Source organism: Polyergus mexicanus, unplaced genomic scaffold (assembly GCF_030449975.1).
Source record: "Polyergus mexicanus isolate NDT 795.1 unplaced genomic scaffold, iyPolMexi1.0 SCAF_6, whole genome shotgun sequence".
NCBI lineage: Eukaryota > Metazoa > Arthropoda > Insecta > Hymenoptera > Formicidae > Polyergus > Polyergus mexicanus.
Window position 1 is genome coordinate 878,231 of NW_027223326.1, and position 24,241 is coordinate 902,471.

At 34.5% G+C, this 24,241-nt stretch overlaps 1 protein-coding gene across 1 annotated transcript in view; it reads left to right on the plus strand.

Annotated features, from left to right (window-relative positions):
- The first annotated feature begins 224 nt into the window (after positions 1–224).
- Positions 225–24,241, plus strand: part of Trc (Serine/threonine-protein kinase tricornered) — a 122,792-nt gene continuing 98,775 nt past the window's right edge. Inside the window, exons 1-2 of the mRNA XM_070298036.1 lie at positions 225–819; positions 5,690–5,820. Of these exons, the coding sequence (XP_070154137.1) occupies positions 818–819; positions 5,690–5,820 (133 nt within the window). The 5' untranslated portion in view covers positions 225–817. The remainder of the gene's footprint in view (positions 820–5,689; positions 5,821–24,241) is intronic.

Here is a 24,241-nt window from a genome sequence, read left to right on the forward strand (position 1 = left end):
AGCAGTGGTATCAACGCAGAGTACTATCGTGAAGTTATCGACTATCAAACATATAAAATTCTTCCACATATCCCCGGCGGACCGTTTAGATCCCGCCGGATAATCACGGAACTCTTTCTCGAGCGGCGCGGATCTTTCATAATATTTTATCGAGGACGGAACATGGCCGACCGGCCGTAACGGTCGATCGTTAGTTGCGAGAGCGGCCGCGCGGTGGCGCCGGCAAGTCGCGGCGAGACAGGCAGCGGGCGACGGTGTCGCGTCGCGCGACGCCGAGTTATTTGTCAATATTCCGCTCGGGATTTTCGGCGTTCTGCGTGTCCTGCGCGCATGCAAACGCGCCGTGTAAACGTGTATATCCGCGCGATTTCGCGTTTCACGATAGAGTCGCGAGCGGTTTTCGCGTCCCGCGTCCGTTGCCGATCGTGTGCTGTCCGGCGGGCGGGCCGTTTCTCACCTTCGCGCTTCGCAACGAAGTTGCCGTCGAACGAACCGACCGAACGAACGAACGAACGCAACGTAACGGCGGACGTTGCGAACCTGGCCGAGCGAACGAGTTTCGGGAGTGCGCGTATAGTATCGAGTGTAGTAAAAGTAGTAGTAGCACGATACCTGTGCGGCGGCCGTTCACGCGAGTGACGATATCCCCGTCGACACGGCGGTGGAGGGAGGCGGATCACGATACAGTGACGTATCTCGCGGATAATACGCGCGGAGCAGCCGGGAACGTCGGCGGCGGTGGCGATCGCGATACCTACGTCCAGCCACGGAGCGTCCTTCCTCTGCCCACGAATGTCGTCCGCGACCGAGTATTAAGATGTGAGTACATTTTTGCTTTTGTCATATACACCACGAGTCTTTCTTTCTCTATTTCTCTCTCCCTCTCTCTCTCTCTCTCTTTCGCTCACTTGCACGGACGGGTTATGGCGAGCAATGGTCCTACGAGGGGGGGAAAGGGCTTCGTCGACGGTTACCTTCGCGCGGTTACGCCGCGGCCTCGTCGACGGTATTGTTATAAACACAAACCGGTTCGTTGTGCATGCAGGTTCTCTACATATATATATATATATATATATATACGTATGCGCTTCGTGAATGCGCATATATAAGGTGTCCCGATAATTTTGTACGTGGTCCTTTCTCGTGAAAAATTAAAAATGAATACTGCCTTGGTGAAAATTTACTAATCTTTTCGAATTTTACTGATCGAGACTTTCACAATATATCAAATCTTTCAAATAAAAATTCTTGCGAGTGTAAAGTATAGAAAAGTGAATCGGATAATGTTTCATTATTACTGCTAATTCTCTGATAGATCCAAGAAAATCTATCTCCGTCGATTCTCGGACACCCCGTATACGACGTCGCTTACGCTCGCGCGTGCATGCGCGTCGGTGTAAGTGCGCGCGCGCCGTTGCTCCATTCGCGTACCCGACACACATGTGTGTGTTCTCTCTCTCTCTCTCTCTCTCTCTCTCTCTCTCTCTTTCTCTCTAGCGCCGCATTTAAGGGGATATACGTGACAGGTACATGCGCGCGCGGAACCGGTCGGCCGACACTTTGGACGCCGCTTTTTGCAAAAGGGCCGATCTACTCCATCCTCTTGTCCTCTACCTCTCCTCCTGCGCCATTTCTATCCTCCTCCCTTTGTACCCTTCACTTCTCTGTCCGCGGTTTCTTCTTGTCTAATCGCGATACGCTCTCGCGAAACGTGCAATTGGAGTAAGAGGTGAGAAATAAGAGTTAAGGTACAAAATTATACAGGAGGGATCGAAGGGATGAACAGAAAAATCGATGTAAAGAATAAACCGGATGATAGTACAGATAGAGATTAGAAAGTATTGCGAGAAAACACATTGCTATTGTCATTGTTTAAAGATAAATATTTGATGAATATAAAATATATTCCCGATGTATAGAATATTAAATATGTATCTATAGTTATCTTCATTCGTATCTTATTGTTAGATGAATCGATTAAATTGAATATTAATTTTTGACTGTCTCGCAATGTCATTCTCAAAATTTTGGCATGAAAAATTAGCACGACTAATTAATATTCTTTATTATTATCAGATTATCAAATTTTATGTAAAAACATTCATCTACATTTATTTATTTTCTACAATTCGATATCTGAATTCAAAAAAAAAAAAAAAAAAAATTATCACATTTATGTATGAAACAGAATCTTAAGGAAATGAAGTATTTATAGACACATTATCTCAATTTGACACAATTTTCGTATTTTTTAAAAATATTTATAATTTTAATTATATATATTTATAAATTTTAATGCTAATATAGAATATATATAATTATAATTAATATATAACTGATACAAATAAATATAAGCTAGAATATATAATTTTTTAACATTCACTCCAACTCATCCGATTTAATTTCCGAATATAAAATTTAATTATCAACCCCCCAAAAAAAAAAAAAAAAAAAATTTATGAAATTTTTATTCAATCCAATTTAATCAATTTGGGTTTTTAAAAACCCGAGAGACGTGAACGAATGTTAAGCACGATCACATACGAAAAAGTGCACCTCTAAACAATGACGTCGACCAAGACAGTTTTCTGCTCGATCTTTGGTCCTTATCGTTGGACCACCCTGGACGCGTATATATCTCGAACGTTGCATCTACCTGTCGACGTATAAGGCGCGTGCTGTCTGAAAGGGTACAAAACTGAAGGTGGACGGTCGTTGGCCGGGAGAGAAACGACCTGAGTCTCGACGTGAGGGAGAGAGCGAGATGGAGGAAGAGAGAAAGGAGGAGCGACAGAGAAAGAACAAGAGAGAGAGAGAGAGAGAGAGAAAGAGCTGTGTTTTATGCAGCTACGCTCTGCCAATTCTCTCTTCGCGAGCGTTTTCGAAGAGATGGCGGGATTTTACGTTGGTCTACGATGCATTGTTCAATTTGTACTTTAAGATTATGAGCGTGCGATTTATAGAGCTGTAATTAATGCAATATATAATCTCGTATCTTTCTCTTTCTCTCTTGTTAGTATAATGTGATGTGGCAAATAAATACAATATTTATGGTATTGCGAGTAGAAGGTAAAAGAACGCGAAGATCGGTAAATCAATTCATGTAATCGTTGCATGTTACGTTAGTACGTTATTATGCAAGTACACGTGCACGTTACGTTACCGTATTATTGTAGGCATGATAAGAAAATTATACGCATTGCTCGGGGTTAGTTTGACCCCTGAAGTACTTCCTATAGTTAAACTACATTCTCTAAACACATGAAATGCCGGCATTAATACTACGGGCAAACTGTTTGATTTCGTCAAACTGTATATACAAGCCGTTAATATGAACGAGTCATTTAAACAGTTCATTAGTCTCACTTTTCTTTCGATTTATAAGAAATCTTTTGATTTATAATAAGTTTTATTTTGAATTATTAAATTTCTTTGTTACACGATATATCCATGTATATTTTTACTCTATATTTATATTATTACATAATATTTAGAAAAAGATATTTTCTTAATTATAATTTTTTTAATTCAGAATATTCATGAATAATGATATAGATATGAATAAAAATAGTAAGTTTATTTTTATTAATTTATAATATACCTTTATATGATACTTTAAAATCAAAGAATATGTTATATACATATAATAATAGAGTACGAATTAATATATTTGCACACTCGGAAAATTTGCAATAAAATAGTGAACAAATTAAAATGAAAATTACAATTATTTTAAAATTATTATGCGTATACAGCTCTTTACATTTAAGTGCGAATCGATATTAGCATCAAGCGGAAAAATTTGGTCTCATACAATTTCTTGTCTCATTATTATACGCGTAGTGTAATCTATTGTGTCAGAGTAGTTTATAGTGTTATTAGGAAAAAAATCACACATATATATTGTTAGCGAAATAATCACGTCTCGCGGTTAGTATTTACTTTCGATTTCGATTCGAGTCGTATAGCTTGTTTTGACTTACCACCATGCCTCGTCTGCTTCCCCTTATCGATCGTACGTCTGACCCGAGTGTATAAATCATATAAGAAGTGTTTCATCTTTATTGTGTATTATAATAGAATAGAAGATAAGAAAAATGATAAGAGAGAATTTCATTAAAAATAATATATCGATATTCGATTATAATCACTTCCTTATTTCTAATTTGCAATCATGTCCATGTGGTTATTTTTTTTTTTTTCCATTCAGAAATATTAATTATAAGTAAAATTTTTTAAATCAGGATCGATATTTTTTCTATGAAAAAAAAAACTACTTGACGATTTGGTACTTTCTCAAAGCATGTTATTAATATTAAATTAAGTTCAAGGATTTTCTTTATTATACATGTTCTTCACAATGAAAAGAATTAAACTACTACTTAAAATGCTATTCGATTGGTGCATACAAAATGAATATATGCACGTGAATATATTCTTTTGTGTAGCTATTAGCTATATTTAACTTTCTCTCACTAAGCAACAAGGTCGCAATATGAATCATCGGACATGGTCGATTTCTTGAAAACGAAATGGGAAAATTTCATGATATGATAGTTGAGCCTCTGAAGAAAAGGGTTTCTTTATCATTGTAAAAGAAGAAATTTGTAGTTCATCCTGTATAAAATTAAATTACTTTTTTTTTTTATAAAATAATAGCCCTTTCGATTCTGACGTTTATTATACAATGGATATTAATTTTACTACAAATTATTAAGTATTTTGAAAAGAGACAAAAATATAATATTATATATTTTGTATTTACATTATTGGATATATTTTTTTCAACGAAAGCATAAAATTGAACATCGAATTATATTAAAAATATGCAATTAAATGTTTTCTCTTGACAATAATTTAAAAATTTAAAATAAAGTAGAAATATAAAATAAATAAAATAATGTTTTTTATATTTCTATAAAAAATTATTATGTAGAATTTAGATATTGTTTTGTGCGTAAATAATTCCAATATATCGCGGAAATTGTTCCTGTTGCATCGCACATCGCCCATTAATCGTCCATAATATATAACTAGTGCCAGTCCGAAAAGTCAAGGCGCGTCGCACACATTCTCCGATGATGCCGTTCGTATCCGTGTGCGTTGTCCGAGCGAGGCAGCAATTGGCTTCGGAGGTCAACATACCGTTATAGCTGCGCATCGTCGTCTCTATTTCGCGGTCCGGACCGTGCTCGGATGACGACGACGTCGCTGCCGCCGCCGCAATACGGCGCGTGACACACTGCGCGTGCGCTACATTGCGTTGCACCGGCCCGCATGCGTAGTTGCACGAAAACGTAATAAACGCGTACGTGCAAAAATTTCCCGTTTAAAAATAATATCGGACAACATGAAAGACAAAGAGAGAAAGAGAAACAAAGATATTGTATATTATATAATTTCGTATTTATCTTGGGAAAAAAAAAAGTAAAGAAAATTATTTATATAAAATAAATTAAATGGTATTTACAACTTATACATAATAATATAGAGAATAATGAAGAAACAGCTACTCGGTGTTATTTACTTTATTAAAAATAATTTGCATTAAAAAAAATTGTTACTCCGATATATCGATAAATATCAATGAAAAATTGTGCAAGGAAAGGAGCGTATTTCTCCATGTCAATATGAAATATTAAGTATACAAAGTGTTCTTATTATTATAAATCTTATAATTAATATGCAGGTGTGAAGAGGCGACGGAAGTGGAGACGCATCATCAGCAAACGGCAGCTACGACGATGGGCGTCGCTGAGGACGAGACACCGTCTTCCCTGACTTCGTCGCATCCGAACGCTAACAATCCTAATCAGGAAGGTGAGTCTGCACAATTTATCGTTTAATCGAGAGCAGCGCAGAATGACGGCGCTTATCACTTCTGATATATCGCGTAGATATTTTTAAAAATTTTCCACGCATGTAAATGTCGCGCATGTAGATATCGTCTTGTGTCTTCTGGACGTTCCCCAACGGATTTTAGATCGTATCTCGAGCACGATGTGGCAAAGAACAAAAATCATAATGTCGGGATTGGTCGATTTGCGCCAGCGTGCGCTCAAGTGCAGCGCTCTCGTGCCGCATAAGAATAAGCGCGAAGAATGAAAGTCACGTTGCTGCTCTGCAGCTGTTCTCGAGTGTGCGTTTTGTCGCTTTTATCCCATCGCGGTATGTATTTTCACCCTTATCCTGTCTTTTTTTTTTTTTTTTTTTTTTACGCCGAGCATTGCTCGCACTTTATCCTATCCTATATTACAATACTTTACTTGCGCGACGCGCAAATAAATTAGATTTGCAATAAATGCATATCTTATGCTTGAAACGAAAACTTTTATAATATATTCGGAAATTAAATATTTTATGAGTAACATAAAATTCTAATAGTATTAAAACTATTTTCTTTGGTATATTTTTTATACTCTATATATTATTATATACTCTATACAAATTTTTTTATAATATATATTCTTCAGTAGAATATATAAAATACCGTATATTTTTATATTATATTACAATCATATTATTGATGATAAATATCGCGTGTTAAAATTCTACATTTAGTTTGAATATTCAGTTTGACAAGTTATGGGCTTAGTAATTTTACGCAAAATCTGTATAAAATAATCTGAATGAAATAATATATCGCATCGAAAATTAATGGAATTCTATAAAAATTTTAACGACGAACATCTTAAATGAAGTAAATAAATTTAATTTCATTACGAACGCAACGAATAATAAGAATAAATTGCGTTTTTCTCATCTTTAACATGCTTTTTTCATCTGCCTTTATTTTTACACGAGAACTACGAAAAGAATCCGCTCATTAATCGCTTTAATCATCCCGTCGCGGAAGTTCGCAGCGCGACACGATAGAGAATCCGTCATCCGCTTCTTCTCGACGGTGACGGTCGCGAAACGTTGCCTTACCCTTGCCTTTCGTTCCGTGATAGATTGCGATCGCGGAAGGGTAACGAGTGTTGGACAGACGCAAAATGTCTCGCCATATTTTCTTTTTCTTTTTCTCTTCTTTTTTTTCTTCCGCGTAGCACACGTTCGAAACGTGTTTAGAATCGTCGGATTCGGCATCGCCTTGAAAGAAGCATAGCCGAAAAAGGGAGCCGAAAGGTCAACCGGTTCTTAACAATAGCGAGCTTTTTATCGTTTCTCGTCGCGGAGAGCGAAAACATGCGTTTCTTTACGTCAAATGGAACTTTTCGTACAAAAAGATGCGAGACACACGCGCGAAAAAGCGCCTTCAGAGAATTGAGTTAAATTAAGTTGTAGTTTTTAGCCAAAATGAATTTAATATTGTCCCCCTATAATTTATCTTTAATTTTTATTTATCACTTATTTTTTTAACTGTGTAAAATTTCGATAATGAATATATTAATATATAAATTAATATTAATATATAATCAGATTAGTTCAAAATCATCACGTTAATTTAACGAGCTGTTATTATATACGTGCAATATGCTCTTTTATATTAAAATCTCATTGTTAAAATTTTTTTTTATTTAGCATTTTAAATATTTCGAATTTTCTTTTTATTTCTATGCAATTATATTATACAATTATATAATTGCATATTTTACGATTAAAAGTGATTTATTACAAATAAGCTGTAAAAGTCTGCGGATAAGACGTATTATTTCCTCCATAGGACAGTTTTCTTCGCTCTCGTATTGCGTATTGTCATTGAAATTTCGGTCTCGCGTAAATCTTATTTTCTTCCCTCACGTTACGACGGCACGATACGTCATTGCCGTAATTAATTTACCGTCGGTTGCTCGTGCCAAATTATATGTATACTGCGGTCGTATATAGTCGCGACGCGCTGCAACGTCCTGTCGTCCGGCCACGTCGAGTTTCAATGGGGTTTATCTAACTACGATGTAACGTCACGCGTGCAATGCCATCGTGCTCGACCGTGCATGTCCGCGGTACGTAGATGCCTCAAGCTAATATATCCTCCGTGAAAGATTTGTCCTACCGCGGACAAATATTTCGAGGGGATTCTGCGGTAAATTCGCCGCATCGTGTAAATGCGGAAGCTGAGAGTAGATGCAACTTGTAATTAATAATGACAACGAAAGTGTTTTCTCTTATGACGCTTTTCGATAGTAATTTATACGATAGTATAATTTTAAGTTTTTTTTTTTTTTTTTATGCTATGGACGAGAAAATCTCAGTTTGTATATTTGTCATTAATGAAAACGTGATGATTGACGTAAAATATATTTTCATATATATATTTGCTTTAATATGCTGTAATTTTTTTGAAAGTAATTATCGATACTAATAAAGGTATTGATTTCCTCTGCTACATTAATATTATTATAAGCGAATCAGTGATTTTTGAGAAAGGAATATTTTAAAGACAATCAAAAGATAATTTATAGTTTACGAAAATTGGTCTTAAAATTTATCAAAATTAAGGCATTAAAGGACTTTTTATAGCTTCTGAAAAAAAAAAATTTGTTTTTTTTTGGCTTTTTTTACCACTGATTCATTACGAAAAAAAATGCTGTAATAATATATTGATAATACAATGGATATATAATTAATATCTATTACAAAAGTATATATATATAAATTATTTTTCATGTATTATAATATGTTGGGGCGATATATCGATGATATCAAATCATTTTATGTTAATAGATACTTTTATTCACTTGATACTTTCGTTATTTTAACAGATGAATTCATCGCATGCCATATGGCAATGACATATTATACTTTGCAAACTGCAAACAACGCTAGAATTTATTGATAGGAGAAGGGAAAAAAGATAAAGAGATTAATTTTATTACGGTTTATTCTTAGTATCGAACATGACTCACAATCAGTCGAATCTGTTATTAATGAATTTCCTATCTCTATCAGCATGAATAAAAAATTTAATATTCCCTCGATGTGAATTCGTTAAAAGTCTTTTATTAAAATAAGTTATGATTATAGTATATAAAATTAAAATTTATCTCACTCAATTTTACAATAAATCTTTTAAGAGTATATAAGATATATATTATATATATAAAACTCTTATCTTAATTAAAATCACACACACACACGTACACATACAAATTGTTTAAATTCTTAAAGCAAGAAAAAATATGCTTCTATTAATTTTTAAAGTAAAAAAGGTATGTTTCTCATTATAATATTTTGAAAAAATATTTTAATCAAATATATTGACATCTATAATGTCATTAATGTGCCAATTTGTATTTAGTTGTATTGCCAAATTTAGTTAGAAGCACGTTTACTCTAATGATTTGTATATCCAAGATGATCGATTTTACTGCAGTCTCGAAAATCTCGAAGGTTATTCGCAACGAGATGATTTTTATACCGGGAAACTCGTTACCAGGTCAAGTCGGAGGTTGACCATTGAACTTGCCCCGAAGAGATGGACGATGACCGTGTTGCATCGGCCCGATTCTGGGTTGCGTCGCTTCGTTTTACCATTTACTTGCGTTATTCGTCCTTCATTTTCAAGACCGTTAGTTGAGAATACGCGTACACGATCCCGATTTGTGAAGCGAATAACTTACGATGGGGATTATTGAAATATATATTGCATTTCAAAACAGTTATTGCTTCTTTAAATCGCTCGTTTGTAATAAATTTTCTGCGTGATTATATACTTGTGATCTTTTAAATGAATATTACAACTTAATTTTTTTTTTTTTTTTTTTTTTTTTTTTTTATTTATAGAAATCAATTGTGAAAGATCTAATCTAACTTTGCTAGAAACTCATTTCGAAATTTATTGAGCGTTAGAAAATATAATTGTAGTTTTGTCAATTTTTTAATTTTGCAATTATCTGCGAATCTGAATACACAACAGATATATAGAATCGGAACAAAACGGAACACGTCGATCTCAACACGAATTGATAAAAATATACCAAAATACATCTTACTTCGAAATGAATATACGTTTATCGGGCGCGATGTTAAAGAGGATTCTTCCTCGATTAATCACAGTCAATGTTCTAAAATCAAAGACAATTATACGGAGAAAAGTTCCAAGAGCTGCATTTTTCTGTCTGGAGTCGCGCGAAGCACGTGTGTCGTTGCACGAGGATAACAACGTGTGCGCAGATTATTATTTACTTAACAACGCGTTCTCTTTGTTTCACATTCGTCTCTCTCGCTCTCTTTCGGCGCTTCTCTCATTATAGTCAATAATTCCTTTCTGGGGCCGAGAGAATGAGGGCGACGTATCTGACCTGGCACTATCATCAACGTGGCATCTCTCTCAGCGAGCTATCGTAGAATACCGCGTGTAGGAGAAACAAAAGAATACCGACAACTCCTCTTCCCAACTGTATCGGCAATTTACATAGTAACCGAGCCGAATCTGGGACGAAATATAGATCCGCGAGTATTGATATCTCGGGCCCGTGTATATGTATGCGCGCGAATATTATTTCGTGACGTGCTTTCTCCAAGTAACATCGCGAGACGGTGTGGTCGAAGGATGAAACTGTGTCGCATCTCTCAGTTATATATTAGTAAATTATGATAGTAGATACGCGATCCTTTCCGGTTAAAAATTATACCCTTGTTTTATATTATTTATGCTGCATTGCAGCAAGGTAAAACGATGGAAGATATGAAGCAAGAGAATAACGTGTTATCCTCTTTATTATGAATTTTGCTGCTGTTATGCATACTATTTTGTTTTCGCTTTTTATTTTGTATATGTATATATATATATACAATATATAAAATATACTTTATATAAAATATATATTTATAAAAAAAAAAAAAAAAAAGACGAAAAATTGCCGAATATAATTAACGTCTCGTCAAGGGAAAATTCTAACGCGCGAATATTATTGGGCTTCCTTTTCTTCCGTATTTTTCACGTCGTGATGCCTTTATTACATATGTGCGTCTTCTTGGAGGATAAAGGAAAAGGGAAAAACAAAAATATGTATATACGAACACAGAGACAAAAGTATCGGCCATGTTTCGTACGCGAGACAGAATGCATTATATAAGGACCATTGTTCCCGCGACTTCCGCAGCAAGAATCAAGAGGAGAATGCAAGCTTGTATATTTATTCGCGAACGCTTCTCGCGGCCACGGGAAGAAAATCGTGCGATACACGCGAACAAGGTAGGCTTCATCCAAATTATTGGATGATTGCATAAGCTCGTGCCCGATTTTCATAGATGGCATTAAGTTACCGCATGGCGGAGTTCTATTGTTTTCGTGTGGTAATTGTTGCTTACACCGAATAGATGACGTTCTCTTATGTCAATTTAGCGTCAGATATTGTTCAGATAAGTCCATTTGTGCATAAGAGAAATCATTAAAAATGGAGAACGAAAGGTGCATTTGCGGCATGTAACGTTATATGAATTTCGGAAAGCCGTGAGTGTTGGGATTGCACAAAAAAATATTCAAAGCGTTTATTTGGACCGTGCTCCTGCTCTCCGAATAGTCAAAAAGTGGTTTGGCAAATTTCGAAATGGTGATTTTAAAATGGAGGATAAACCCCGCTCTGGACGGCCTTCTGGCATCGATGATGACATTGTGCATGCCTTAGTGGAAAGAAACCCAAGGATTATAACTGAGGATATTGCTGAGAGGCTGAACATGGATAATTCAACCGCTTTTCGTCATTTAAAAAAGCTTGGATACATTTCCAAGCTTGATACGCGGGTGCCGCATCTCCCGACTGAAAGGAATAAGCTGCAGGAAAACTGCAGGAGTCGCAATGGGAAATTCTGCAGCACCCGCCATATTCTCCAGATATTGCGCCTTCAGATTTTTATCTGTTCCGGTCTTTGCAGAATAGTTTAAATAGCAAGAATCTCAATTCCGAGGAAGCTGTCGAAAACCACCTTACAAACTTTTTCCAAGAAAAAGCAAGTTCTTTCTTCAAAAATGGAATCGACAAGCTTATAGATCGTTGAGTACTCTGCGTTGATACCACTGCTTACTATATAATTGATTAATAAAAGTGTTATCTCTAAAATATAATCTATTGAAGTTTATATTTAAATCGGGCATGAACTTATGCAATCACCCAATACATCACCGTACTTTTTGAGATTCGAGTCTATTTAAGAACGAATTCTCGTTTCGGCACGACTCTTGTGCCCTCGAGTCGTTTCCGATGAAAATTGCATATCGCGTGTGCTCGTCGCAGTAAAAACTTCGAGGCATGCGGTCGTAGTAATCTCATAGCAACAATCGTCAACGACCGCATATCTGGAAGTTGATATTGTCTTTCTTATGATGATAGATATTAAATTTTGCGAGAAAAAGAGAGAGAAAGAGAGGAAGATTATTTATTAGGAAAGAGATTGTAATAATTATACGAGAGAAAAGAGATACGAGGGAAAAGTTGTAACATTATTATTTAGAGAAGTGTTAATTCACAACTGTACAATGTTCTCCGTACAAAGCTTTTCTCCGTACTGTTCCTGTTTCTGCTTGAAATAAAATCCACGCTAATGTGAAATATTTTATAATATTACAGTCATGACAAATAAAAAACATTTCTCATGTTTCCTTTACATATGTTTTCAATAATAACACTTTAATTAAGTTCAATGTGAAAGGAAATTATCAAATTTTACTTAAGTTTATATTGACAAAGCTAAGGATAAATAATGAAACATATTTATATAATAGATCGAAATATATTTGGTAAATAATATTCAGAGAAAATTTCGTATCGGCACGTGGCCCGTTGCCGCATATTGCTGATAATGCAGTTATTTTGCATATAAAATCCGAATCAGCCGGTACATTGCAGACGCCAAGTAGAATTAGAGATTGGATTGCAAGATTCAAAAAATTTTACATATAATGCGACTCGAACTGTTTTACGTTTGCATTATGCGGAATTTTTTAAGTTCGTAGTTTCGCGATATTTTCATTTTAAATTCCATCCCACACTTGCAATTTGTCTGTCGTCGGATCTTTCGTTCGGATTTAACATTTTCAAAAATAACGATTATTTTAAGAAATAATAAATATTTATGTATATTTTCTCCATTATAAAATAATAAAATGGATGCGTGTATAATTTTTTTATAAAATTCTCTAAATTTACAACCATCTTCAAATTTGTTTTGCTAAATTTCCTTTAAAATATAATAGTTAAATGAAATATCTTGATCTTAATTTTGTTTTTTTATTTACGATTTAAAAGAGAAACTGTCGCCGAGGAGATTAACGAAGCGTATGCCACTTGACCCGTGGCATGTTTCCGGAAAAACCGGGCAAGGTTTACATACCGTCTCGCTATTGTTATATTCGTCATTGTTATTCGTCGCGATGCGTCGTGTTAACGTTATCAGAGTGGAAATCCTGTCTTGCTACATATTCGCGTGATCGCTTCGCTAATTTTCGCCGGCTGACCGAGGCGGCGAAAAAACGCCGTCGAAAATTACTAATCCTTAATCTTCGGTCCGTTAATGCTTTCCCTCGTCACGCAGGTTGTACTAAATTTTTCGCGTTAACTACTCGCGCTTATGTAACGAATCATTCCCGACAACGGTACTTAGAGCTCCTGCCATTTATGCTCAAAAGATCATTTATATAGGACGAGAGACGTAAGGTCCGCATCTTATTTCGCATATATTTTCATACATAATTTATGCGTGTGTAAAGATTAATATTATACATTTCGGAACATGATAAAATCGATTTTAAGAAAAATGTAAGGTCGTGGCGTGAGATTAAATATCGTTGTTGACCTATATGCAGTTGAAGTTGTGTATACGCCGTAATACGGCGGAGTTTATCAGGTGACCGATTAAATATGTAATATGTGATATATATATATTTTTTGTGTGTAATCGATATCTTCTTTTATATAAATTAAAAATTAATTTTTATTAATTGAATTAATATAATAATTTTATAAATTTTATTAAAATTGTGTGTTTGTCATATGTATATTAATATGAAAATTTTTATAATTTAAGGAAAAGCTAAGGAACTATATATATTATATATTTTTTATTATTTTTATATTATATTATTAGGATTTTAATGCGATTGTAAGTGTAAATATGTGATTGCAAATATTATGATGTTTAAAATATCGTATAGCTTTCTAAATATTCGTATTATAACATGATAGCATTACAAAAAAAAGTTTTAATATCCATTTTATTTAATAAGCATCGCGGAAAAGAAATCAGCATTTAATAGCCATTATTAAGACGAAGCACGTTATTGTAATATTATAATTGAAACACGTGAATAGTAGAAGAAGCGTAATTTGTAGAAAAGTACATAATACAATATACGCGATTTAAATCATATATCTCGCACAGACAGTTATACTTCGATAATAGTATCGCGATATAACGGTATACGGTTTGAAAAAAAAATCTTTGTATTATTTAACAAGAGTCTCTAGCTAATGAAAAAACTAATAAAGCGAAAAAATCCAACGAAGATCTCCGTCACTATTGCATGACTCCGGGTCGCGTTTTATCTCGCAACATGGTTTAAACGCGATAATAAAAGATTTACGATATCACGAGTAAGCTGACAGCAAATCAGCGATTTTTCGCTGATCGTTATTTTCGTGATATTTTCACCTAGTATGCGATATGTACAGGAGCACTGCAGTATTTTAGTTAGGTCACGTCCCCTTGAATCGATGCCAAATGGTACCCCTTCCCCTTTTGTTCGCCAAGTTTTTCGCGTCCTCGAGAGCTTATGGAATTCTGCTTGCAGATCTATCGTAGGTGTTCCGGGTCAAGTGTGCATTCTAATGACAGCCGGGATGCCAGTGCAAAGTTCCTATATATTTACATTATACACAGTAACGTAATATAATGGATATATATATATATATTTTTTTTTTTTACTCAGTTATGATACTTATTCGATAACGCCTTGTTCCGTTTGACTTTTGCAAGAATGTTTTTGATTTTGATAATTCGATAGAAATCATCTTTTAATTAATGATATTTTCGATAACGATTGAAAACTTTAATTCTGTCTCTTTTTAGAAGTTGAGAAAATTAAATCCAAATTAACTCTTCCTTAGCTTTTTATATTTTTATATCGCTATAAGTTTTGAAAATTAATCGTTTTTATTGTTCATGGAATTAACTTTTTACTATATACATAAGCGCGGATATATAAATTAATCAGCATGATATTATGTTCGGTATTATTAATCATGTACATATATTTTTATCTAGAAACCACTAGAAACCTTATTTAATCCCGGAATCCCCCCTTTTGTCCCCCGATTTATTATGATGACTCTGTCGTCTACACTGTCGTCATTATAATGTCAGGCTTAACTATATTTCGTTGGATAATCTTTGCTTATGTCATACGTATGCTCAATCGTCTGTCTCTCTTCTTCATCGTTGCTAATTTTCTGCTTATAATCGTAGAATTGATGAATACGACGGTGAAAGCAGCATTTTCATAATTTATTTTATATGCGTTAAAATGTGCAACACATAGAAGATAATGAAAGCAATTACCTATAATATAAATATGTGCTTAAAGAAAGAAAAAGATCTTTTACTCGATGATTTAAATTAAAACTTAGAATAGAATCGTACAATTAAGAAGAAAAAATGATTCCTACTCAAGAAAAATATATAGATTTTCTCGAATTAATTACATCAAAAATATTGCATCGCTAAGTAAAAGATAAAACAATAGAATATCGAACTTTGTAATCTTTTTTTATTTAACTTCTTAATCTAGTTGGAGATTTCCTACGAAGATCGCAAATTATTTAATTTTTGTTTACATATGTTACGTTTAATATATTTTAATAGTATAATAATTTATATTACACGTATGTGTGATTTTTTAAGATGTATTATATATATATAAAATTAATATATCGTTAAGGTACATTTCTATTATCTTCTAATACGTCAAATTATATATCATGAAATTAGCATACATGTTCTTGATTAGCAATTTACCTACCGGTTTAGATAATCTATTTGCGGACCGGATATAGACATTGTGAGCATGGATAGGAAGAGAAACTACTTCCGGATAATTATGGTAAATTGTCAGGTTTCAATCTTATCTCCTTGCAAATATTCGCACGTTACTTTCTTTCTTGGAACGTTAATTCTCTCTCGCTTATCTAACGGAATTAAAATTGGCTTCTCGAAAAGATGCAAAAATATCAAAATTTTTTTATATAATATTTTTTTTTTTTTTACATCTCTAATTAAACACTATATTCTCGACAATTACTGCATATATATATATATATGAATGTATTTTTGTTACGTAATATGTAAGCTTAATTGTGAAATACTTAAATTCCGAAAGAATATTGCTCGCGAAACTATGTTTTTGTATTTCGCAGAAAATAAAACGCTCTTAGACTTATATCATTACAAAAAGTAAACTGTATTATCGCGAGAAGATAAGGGAATTAATTTTATAAATAATAAATTCACGAAATTATATATAAATCGCTCATCTTACGGTTGCTCTGCTGTCGCTCGATGCCTCCGGAGTTTATTTTATCCTCTCTTGCTCCTTCATGGCACTTACACTCGACGAGACATTTCGTGATACTCGCTTTCGAAAACACAATTAATTATGATCGTGCGCGCATTAATTACTAGAATACGATGATAGTCGGACATTTTAATGCGCATGACGCGCATTTTGTTGCGACGAGAGAACGTGAAAATTACTTTTTAGTTAATTTTTACGAAAGTTTGATTCGCTTGGAATTGGAGAATTGCGACTAAATTATGCTATCTTTTTGTTAATGTATATATATATATATATATATATATATATATATATATATATATATATATAATAATAACTCTTGAATCAATTCATTTTAATTCTGCGATATTTTCTCAATGACTAAGAAATTCAAAAATAGCATCGATAACTTTGCCCAAATTAGTAATTAATTGAGAAACCGTTAATCTAATAAGACGAAAATCGAGAATCATATGGCTTGATAATCGTTAATTTTAATAATAGTAGGCAATGATCGCGTTTAATATCGTCTATATATATAACATTTGTCGTAATTATACATATAATATTTTAAGTAAGATAATACGAGACAATATACGAAGCGCGCGATAAGTCCTGTTCGGGTCTCGCTACGCGAATGACAACAAGACTACCATACATAAACAACAGCGCGTTATCTATCACCAAAAATTCCACGGTATTCGATACATTGTTGTTTACATTTGCGGTGGCCTTGTTGTCATTCGCGTGAGGAGACCCGAAACAGTAATCGTCGCGCGCGCTCCGTCTCGTATTATCTCTCGAACTATCATCGCGACAAGTACTAACAATAAGAGATGCTGTGATTTTAATTTTGACGATTATCGTATCTCAACTAACTATCATCTTGTATAGCACCGCGAAATATCAAGAATATAAAATTGCTTATGTCAATTTCGAATTTCTCAATAATTAGAAAATATCACAGATGTTAAATAGATTAACTAGGATATTATTTAAATCTATTTAATCGATAAATATAATTATTATTATTAGGCGTTTATATATCAGTAATTTATTGAAACGCGTATTTTATGTGATTTATTCGATCGAAATTAATTATACGAATCCGCAAAGCGATAATATATTGTTGGATATTATATTCTGTATATATATCTTTAATTTTAACTTTTAGCGCCCAAGAGATGGTAGTTTCGTGCAATTTTTGTATGATCTTCGCATTCTTCCAATATATTCGTAATCTAAAATAAACGTGTCGTGTGTATTAACACGTCGAGAATGCTGCGAACAATTGTCATATTAGCGCAGGATTAGTTAATTAGTACACGAGTGATCATAATGAATCGTGCTTTCGCGAGTCATATGAGTGCCATAAAGGAGTGACAATTGATAAACGAAAGAGAATGAGGAGATTTGAAGAGACATCGATCGAAGCAATCACGTGGTGAGTAATTTATAATATTTTGTTGATTTTTCATTATAAATGTTATTTATAAAAGAATTGATTTCTCGACGAGGACGGCAGTTAAATTGAAAGTAAAACATATACACGTATTTTCTTCCTTCGTGTAAGAAATTATTACCTCATTATATGTTTCTATTTAAAGAAATCAAATTAAATTAATATAACGCTATTAAATCAGAATAAATTATGTTGGTTCCTTAATGGTGTTGAATTTAGCAAGAAAATTCAAAGAGGCGTGTATATTAGACTTTGTGCTGTGTCAATGTCGGTTTTATGCATCGATTTCTTCGCTTCTCGAGGTCGGTATCGCGATTAGAACCTTAATGGCGTCGGCGTGTTCTTATAAAAAGAAAAAATGAAATGAGACGAGACACGTGTGGCACGAACTCCCCTCACGCTTCCAAACACGTTGCGGGGGAGGGAGGGGGGGTGGGGGGCAAAACGACTCTCAGCCGTTTAATAATATATTCAAGACGCCCCGTCACATATATACGCGATGGCGATCATTTAACGTGCTTAACACGCGTATATTATATGCACGCACGCACGCACGCATGCAGTCGTGAACATGCGTGCCCGTGCTCGTACTCGGGAGATTAAATCCGCGCACACGGCGGCCACTGTCTCTTAATGCATTGCATAACTTGTGAAATTATCGCGGAATCGTTGCTTGGCGCCGTCTTTACGCGATGCCACTTGCCGCGTGCACTGGCGTCTAGTTCATTTTATCGTTAATCGCTTGACATCGTTACACCGACCGCAGACGATCGTGTTGATCCGGCACGTTGTTAGTCAAATAGCACAGAGAGTCGATTCTACGAAAATTAGAATTGATGATTAGATGAATTGTCAGTCAGTCAGTACATTAGAATTCGACTCGAATAGAATTAATTCTTTTTCTCCGACATTACACATTTGAGAGACAATTATAAATATCACTGACATTTAATAGACTTAATTATATTAAATCAAATTTTAGAATTGTTATTACTTTTTTTTTTGAGAGAGGGGGGGGGGAATATATGCTTTGTTTTGCATATTTTTATTTCTCCATGAAGAATCACTTTTATCTCGAATACTCTTGTACACTTGACCAACGTCCTCGCAGAGATCGGAATCTCGTATAACGAAATTCTACTCCTGGCGACGGTAATTGCGCGGAGAGTTCCAGCTGAGCGTCTTGTTAAATGAGATCATTAATTAGCCGTACGGATTGTGTTAACCTACTTCCCCGCACTTGCCTTGAGATATCGCTGCTTTTCGGTACGTTATTCTCATATACATATATCTTGATCCTTATCAATTTTTTTTAGCGCGCGTCCATGCAATTCCATTATTATTCCTCACTATTTACCGATCAATTTTCAAAATTACTATCCGATCCCTACTTTCGAGATGATCCAGAAATGAATTTTTGAGCAATTATATTCTATAAGCAATTATTTTCTCATTCGATTTTTGTTATTAAATTCGGCTTTTTTTTTTTTTTTTTTTTTTTTTTTTTTTTTTTTTTTTTTAAGAAAATTTATCAAAAATATGTTTGTAACTTTAAAATGCCAACATTTACATGGTCAATAAGAATCATACTTTACTAAAAAGTCTTTTAAAAGTCATATCTGAATTATTTTAAACGTGGAGATATAAAAAATATCACAAAAATATGATTTTATGTAATAAAATTTCAAGATCTACGATTATGTCTTGTAATATTTTTTTAAAATTAAATTTTCCTCTATGTTATTGCGAATTAATGCTTATTATTTTATACAAGCCTTGTTTTCGCTCGTTATCTTTGCAAGGATTAAGAAAATTTCGTTTCGATACAAATGTCGCAGCTATAAATCAAATAATTTAATGCTCGTTGAAAAGACTGCGAGGAATATTGTCTGAAAATGATTTTAAACGAATTTGTAATGAAAATCCGTTAACTAAACGCAATGACATATTTAAACGAAGTGTTCTATTACATTAAATGCAATACAATGATTGGGTAATCGATACGTCGGCTAGGCATACGATAAGTGCCGGAGACATATCTTTTTACGAATCATCAATACGATGAGTTTGTGTTCCTTCTTGCTCTCGCGTTGCTCGCTCGCTCGCTCTCGGCATATAAATGATGATGCCATTCACCTCTGGATAGCTCAACCCGTCGTATAAAATACATTTGATAACCGTGACCGTAAACATTTGCGTTACGTCTTTGGCAGAGATGTGTCGCGCCTATACAGTCGAAACACAGCGGATACATTGATTAATTCTCCCTTTGAAATACCACGATCCGCTGTCGTAATAGATATATCACAATGTTATCATCGTTCTTGGAAATTGACGATTTAATTTAATTAGCCGGAAGACTTTATCGACGCAAAGTGTCGATGGAATAAAGTCAGAGCACCATGGGTAGATCTAAGTCATTCAATTGCGTTAATAGATAATCGCTCGTTAAATATGCGCGGAATATTAGTTCGATGTAAGAGAACATTTTGCTCATTTCAAGCAATTGCGTCCTTACTTCGTTTACTTACGGATTTCCTAAGTTCGTAATAAATTCATATATTTGATAAGGAGAGAGACGCATTTCCCGATTTTTATATAAAACTGAAATGTATACTTTAATATCATCATCATTCCCATTAGACGCGAACTTTTTTTATTTCTTCACCAAGTTTTCACACTTTAACGTTTCTGTGCTCTGGTCATTTCTGACAGTCGCCAAATTTATTTCGCTTACTTGAATTATTTCAACACACGCGCGTAAATTGTAATTGTTCCTTCCTGCCTTTTATAGAGAGAGAAAAATAAAAAAATTAATATCTTTTTATAAAGATTTTTAGTACGCTAATATTTCAATTACTGACGTTTGTCCTATCGCGAATGTATTAATGTGGTTTTTTTCCGAAACGTGTTTACAAACGCAATCGTCGACGCGCAATCAACTAATTAACATATTACGTAATATGTTAATATTACGGGCCGCGCTATACGTATCTAACATGTGACGCGATCGTATCTGCCCGTGTTTTTTTGCGACCACGGGATCCCTCTCAGATACACGTCAACAATGTATATCATTAGTTTGATTGTAAATGAACTTCATTCTAACCGAAGATACTTACCGCATTGTTTCAACGTTACTATTATAAACATATGATATACGCAATGTATTTGTCTTGAAGAATATAAAAACAGCATGTTTTCCGATCGGTAATTAATTTTATTCTCGGATGCCATTAAACTCGCAATTTTCTTTAAACGTACTTATTTCTCGCTCGCATAATCCGCATATCTAACGGCAGCTGAACGTTGCATTCGCACGCAACGTGGACACATCCTTTCGTCGAGACAACCAGCAGCACGAGCCACATCCTGTTCAGATTGTCTCATGTGTTGTGCACTGTCTCTGTTATCTCGTAGCCAGAAAAAAATACTCCTGTCGCGCGGATAAGAAAGTGTAGCGAACTGGAGTCGCGCGAGAGCTTGCATTCTCGTTCTATATTTCTCGGCTTTTTCTTAACACGCACGTTTTACGCTCGGGCGTAGCAATACTGCGGAAAAGCATCGGTTTTTTTTATCACGCAGACCTTTACGCGAACGGTAGCCATTGTTGTGACTCGCACGAAGGTAAAACAAGGCTTGTAGTAACTGTTTTACGATTGTCTGAATAAAAAAGTTTTATGGTTTTTTTTTTTTTTTTTTTTTTCCACGGAAAAAGAGAGGTGGACTTTAGATTATATAACAGTTTTATGATTAAAGGACAAAAACATTATAAAAAAATACATTCAAACGGAAATTTTATGATGTGAGAGATAAAAATGCGGGATGAATATGTATAAGTATTACTTAGATTGTGCGGGAAAATGAAACTATTATGGATACAGACTGTTGAATAATAATTTTGTCGTACAATAGTCTCGTACAATAAAAATGTTTAATATGTGCTATGTATGTAATAATTAAAAATTTTGAACATCTTAAAATTCTTCAAGAAAGAAAGAAAAAATTAAAACTTGAAAGACTAGAGTAGAGAATTTATATAAATAATATCTTAAAATATTAGAGAAAATTATGACAAAACTTTCTTTATAAAAAAAAAATGAAAAATTTACTTTTGAAAAACTTATAGTAAAGTTCAAATGGAACCTTAAACTTGTTCAACTTGTCTTTAGAAGATGCATAATTGGTTTGCTTACACATAATCAAGTATATTTAGAATAACGTTTAACTCTTAATGTTTAGATAGATATATATATATATATATATATATTTACATTATATTAACATATAATTAGCTGAGGCAATTGCAGAAGCGTTCGTCGCCTTTAACGATTATATTATGCCAATGACGTGAATTCCATTAGAAGAAGCAAAATTTGCATTCTGCAGTTCGTTTCAGTATTCTCGCTGTAATAATATTTCTTTCCTTTTTCGATCATCTTGGACAAAGGTACCATAGGATCTTTCAAAACTTCTAAGATGATATTTATAATATTACATTTATTTTTTAATTGTCAAAATTAAAATTACTTTGACAACCGAGTTTTTCGAAATTGGAAGTCCGTCAAAGTTTATCTGCGATTAAACGGGAATGAAATTTTTCGAAATTTAAATTGCTGAAAAAAAAAAATTCATCGAGTTTTAGAATTAATATTAAAATATTCGATGAAATAATTTGCGTATATTACGGATATGCGTACGGATGCGTTTGTCTTACGCTCGCACCTTAACGCGTGAGATGACGCGTCGTAAACCAGGGGGTGGGGGAGGGGGGTCATTGTCTACACGTGGCGCGGAAGAGCCGCTCCGATAAATCTCCGGCTTCTTCGTTTATCCAGATGCGGCGAGGATTACATCGGGTACATTGTCCGCGCTTTGTGACTCGCAGATGCACCGCGACGAAGATGATGCGTTTTATCTGTCTTTCAACGAATGCGATGTTGTACATTGACAGTTGCCGATGCATCGGAAATCGATTGCGAATAATTATGCCTCTTCGGCCGATTTCTGCTTCCTGACGGCTAAACCCATCAGGATGCCGATAATGATGGGTGAAGATAGGTCGACGATGGCGGCCCCGGGGGGGCCGTTCTGATTGCACCATTACCTACTTGCGCCGTTACTAATCACCAAGCGGCGGGCGCGTATACGTGTGTATGAACGTGTGTGTGTACGTGTAATCGGTTTATCGTAATTAACATCTCGCGGAAGCCGGGCGAACGAACGGAAAATTTCCGAGCTAATAGCCGTGAAATTCATTCTAATCCTCGGCAATTTGGGAAATTGTGCGTTCCTAATACAAAGCTTTCAGCCCATCGGCAAATGTTGCCTGCGCGCTTACTTTGTTATTCAATTATTATTTTTTCTTTCTTTTTATGGGCTAATTTTTTTAAAATCTCACATTCAGTGACTTTGAACGAGAAAGATTTTCGAAATAAAATAATTTTGGAGCTAAAATTTATTTTTATAAGAAAATAAAAGAATTTATTTTCATTATCTATATTAAATGCTGTTTAAGTTAGATATGATATTAGTATTATCGATTGTATTTATACCAATTGTCGAAAATCGGCAATGGACAAAGATAAGGAATCTATTATCCCTTTGTCCGTTCACAAAATTGGGTTTTACCTTGAAATGGAATCGCGTATTAGGCTTGTTCCTCTCTCTCTCTCTCTCTCTCGTGTTTTCTCTAAATTAATTTTCTCTAAATATTGTATAATAAGCAAACCAAACCATCCCGCGTTAACAAAATTTAATAACAAAATATACATAAACGGAATAAAAGAAATCATTGTTTAACATATTTTAACATAAAAATAGAATAATTTTTTGAGCTCTATGATATATATATAAGATAAAAAATATGTTTTACTATAAAACTTGAATATATGGTAACAACAGAGTTATACTTTTCTAGAAAGTCGTGAAAAAAATTTGAGTAGATGATACACGGTAGTTTACATGATATTCGTTCTAGTTTCACTTCTGGCAGCATTTTTGGGTGGGAAGACATTCGCGCGCGCGCGCGCGCGCGCTTTCGATGGGATACTTGGTAATTATAATCTGCGCTAAGTGCACATCCGTATTTGATCGAAATCCCTGTAGGACACGCCTTGTTTGCAGAAACGCGGTGGGTGAACGGAAGAACGCGCGGGCGTGAAGTTGGCGCTCGCGAATGGACACGCTTTCTGTTTTTACTTCGCCTTTGGAACGGACTCTGTTACGCCGCTCGGCCGAATAATAATTGCCTCGACTTTCCATTTTCAACGTAAATATATGATCTGTTT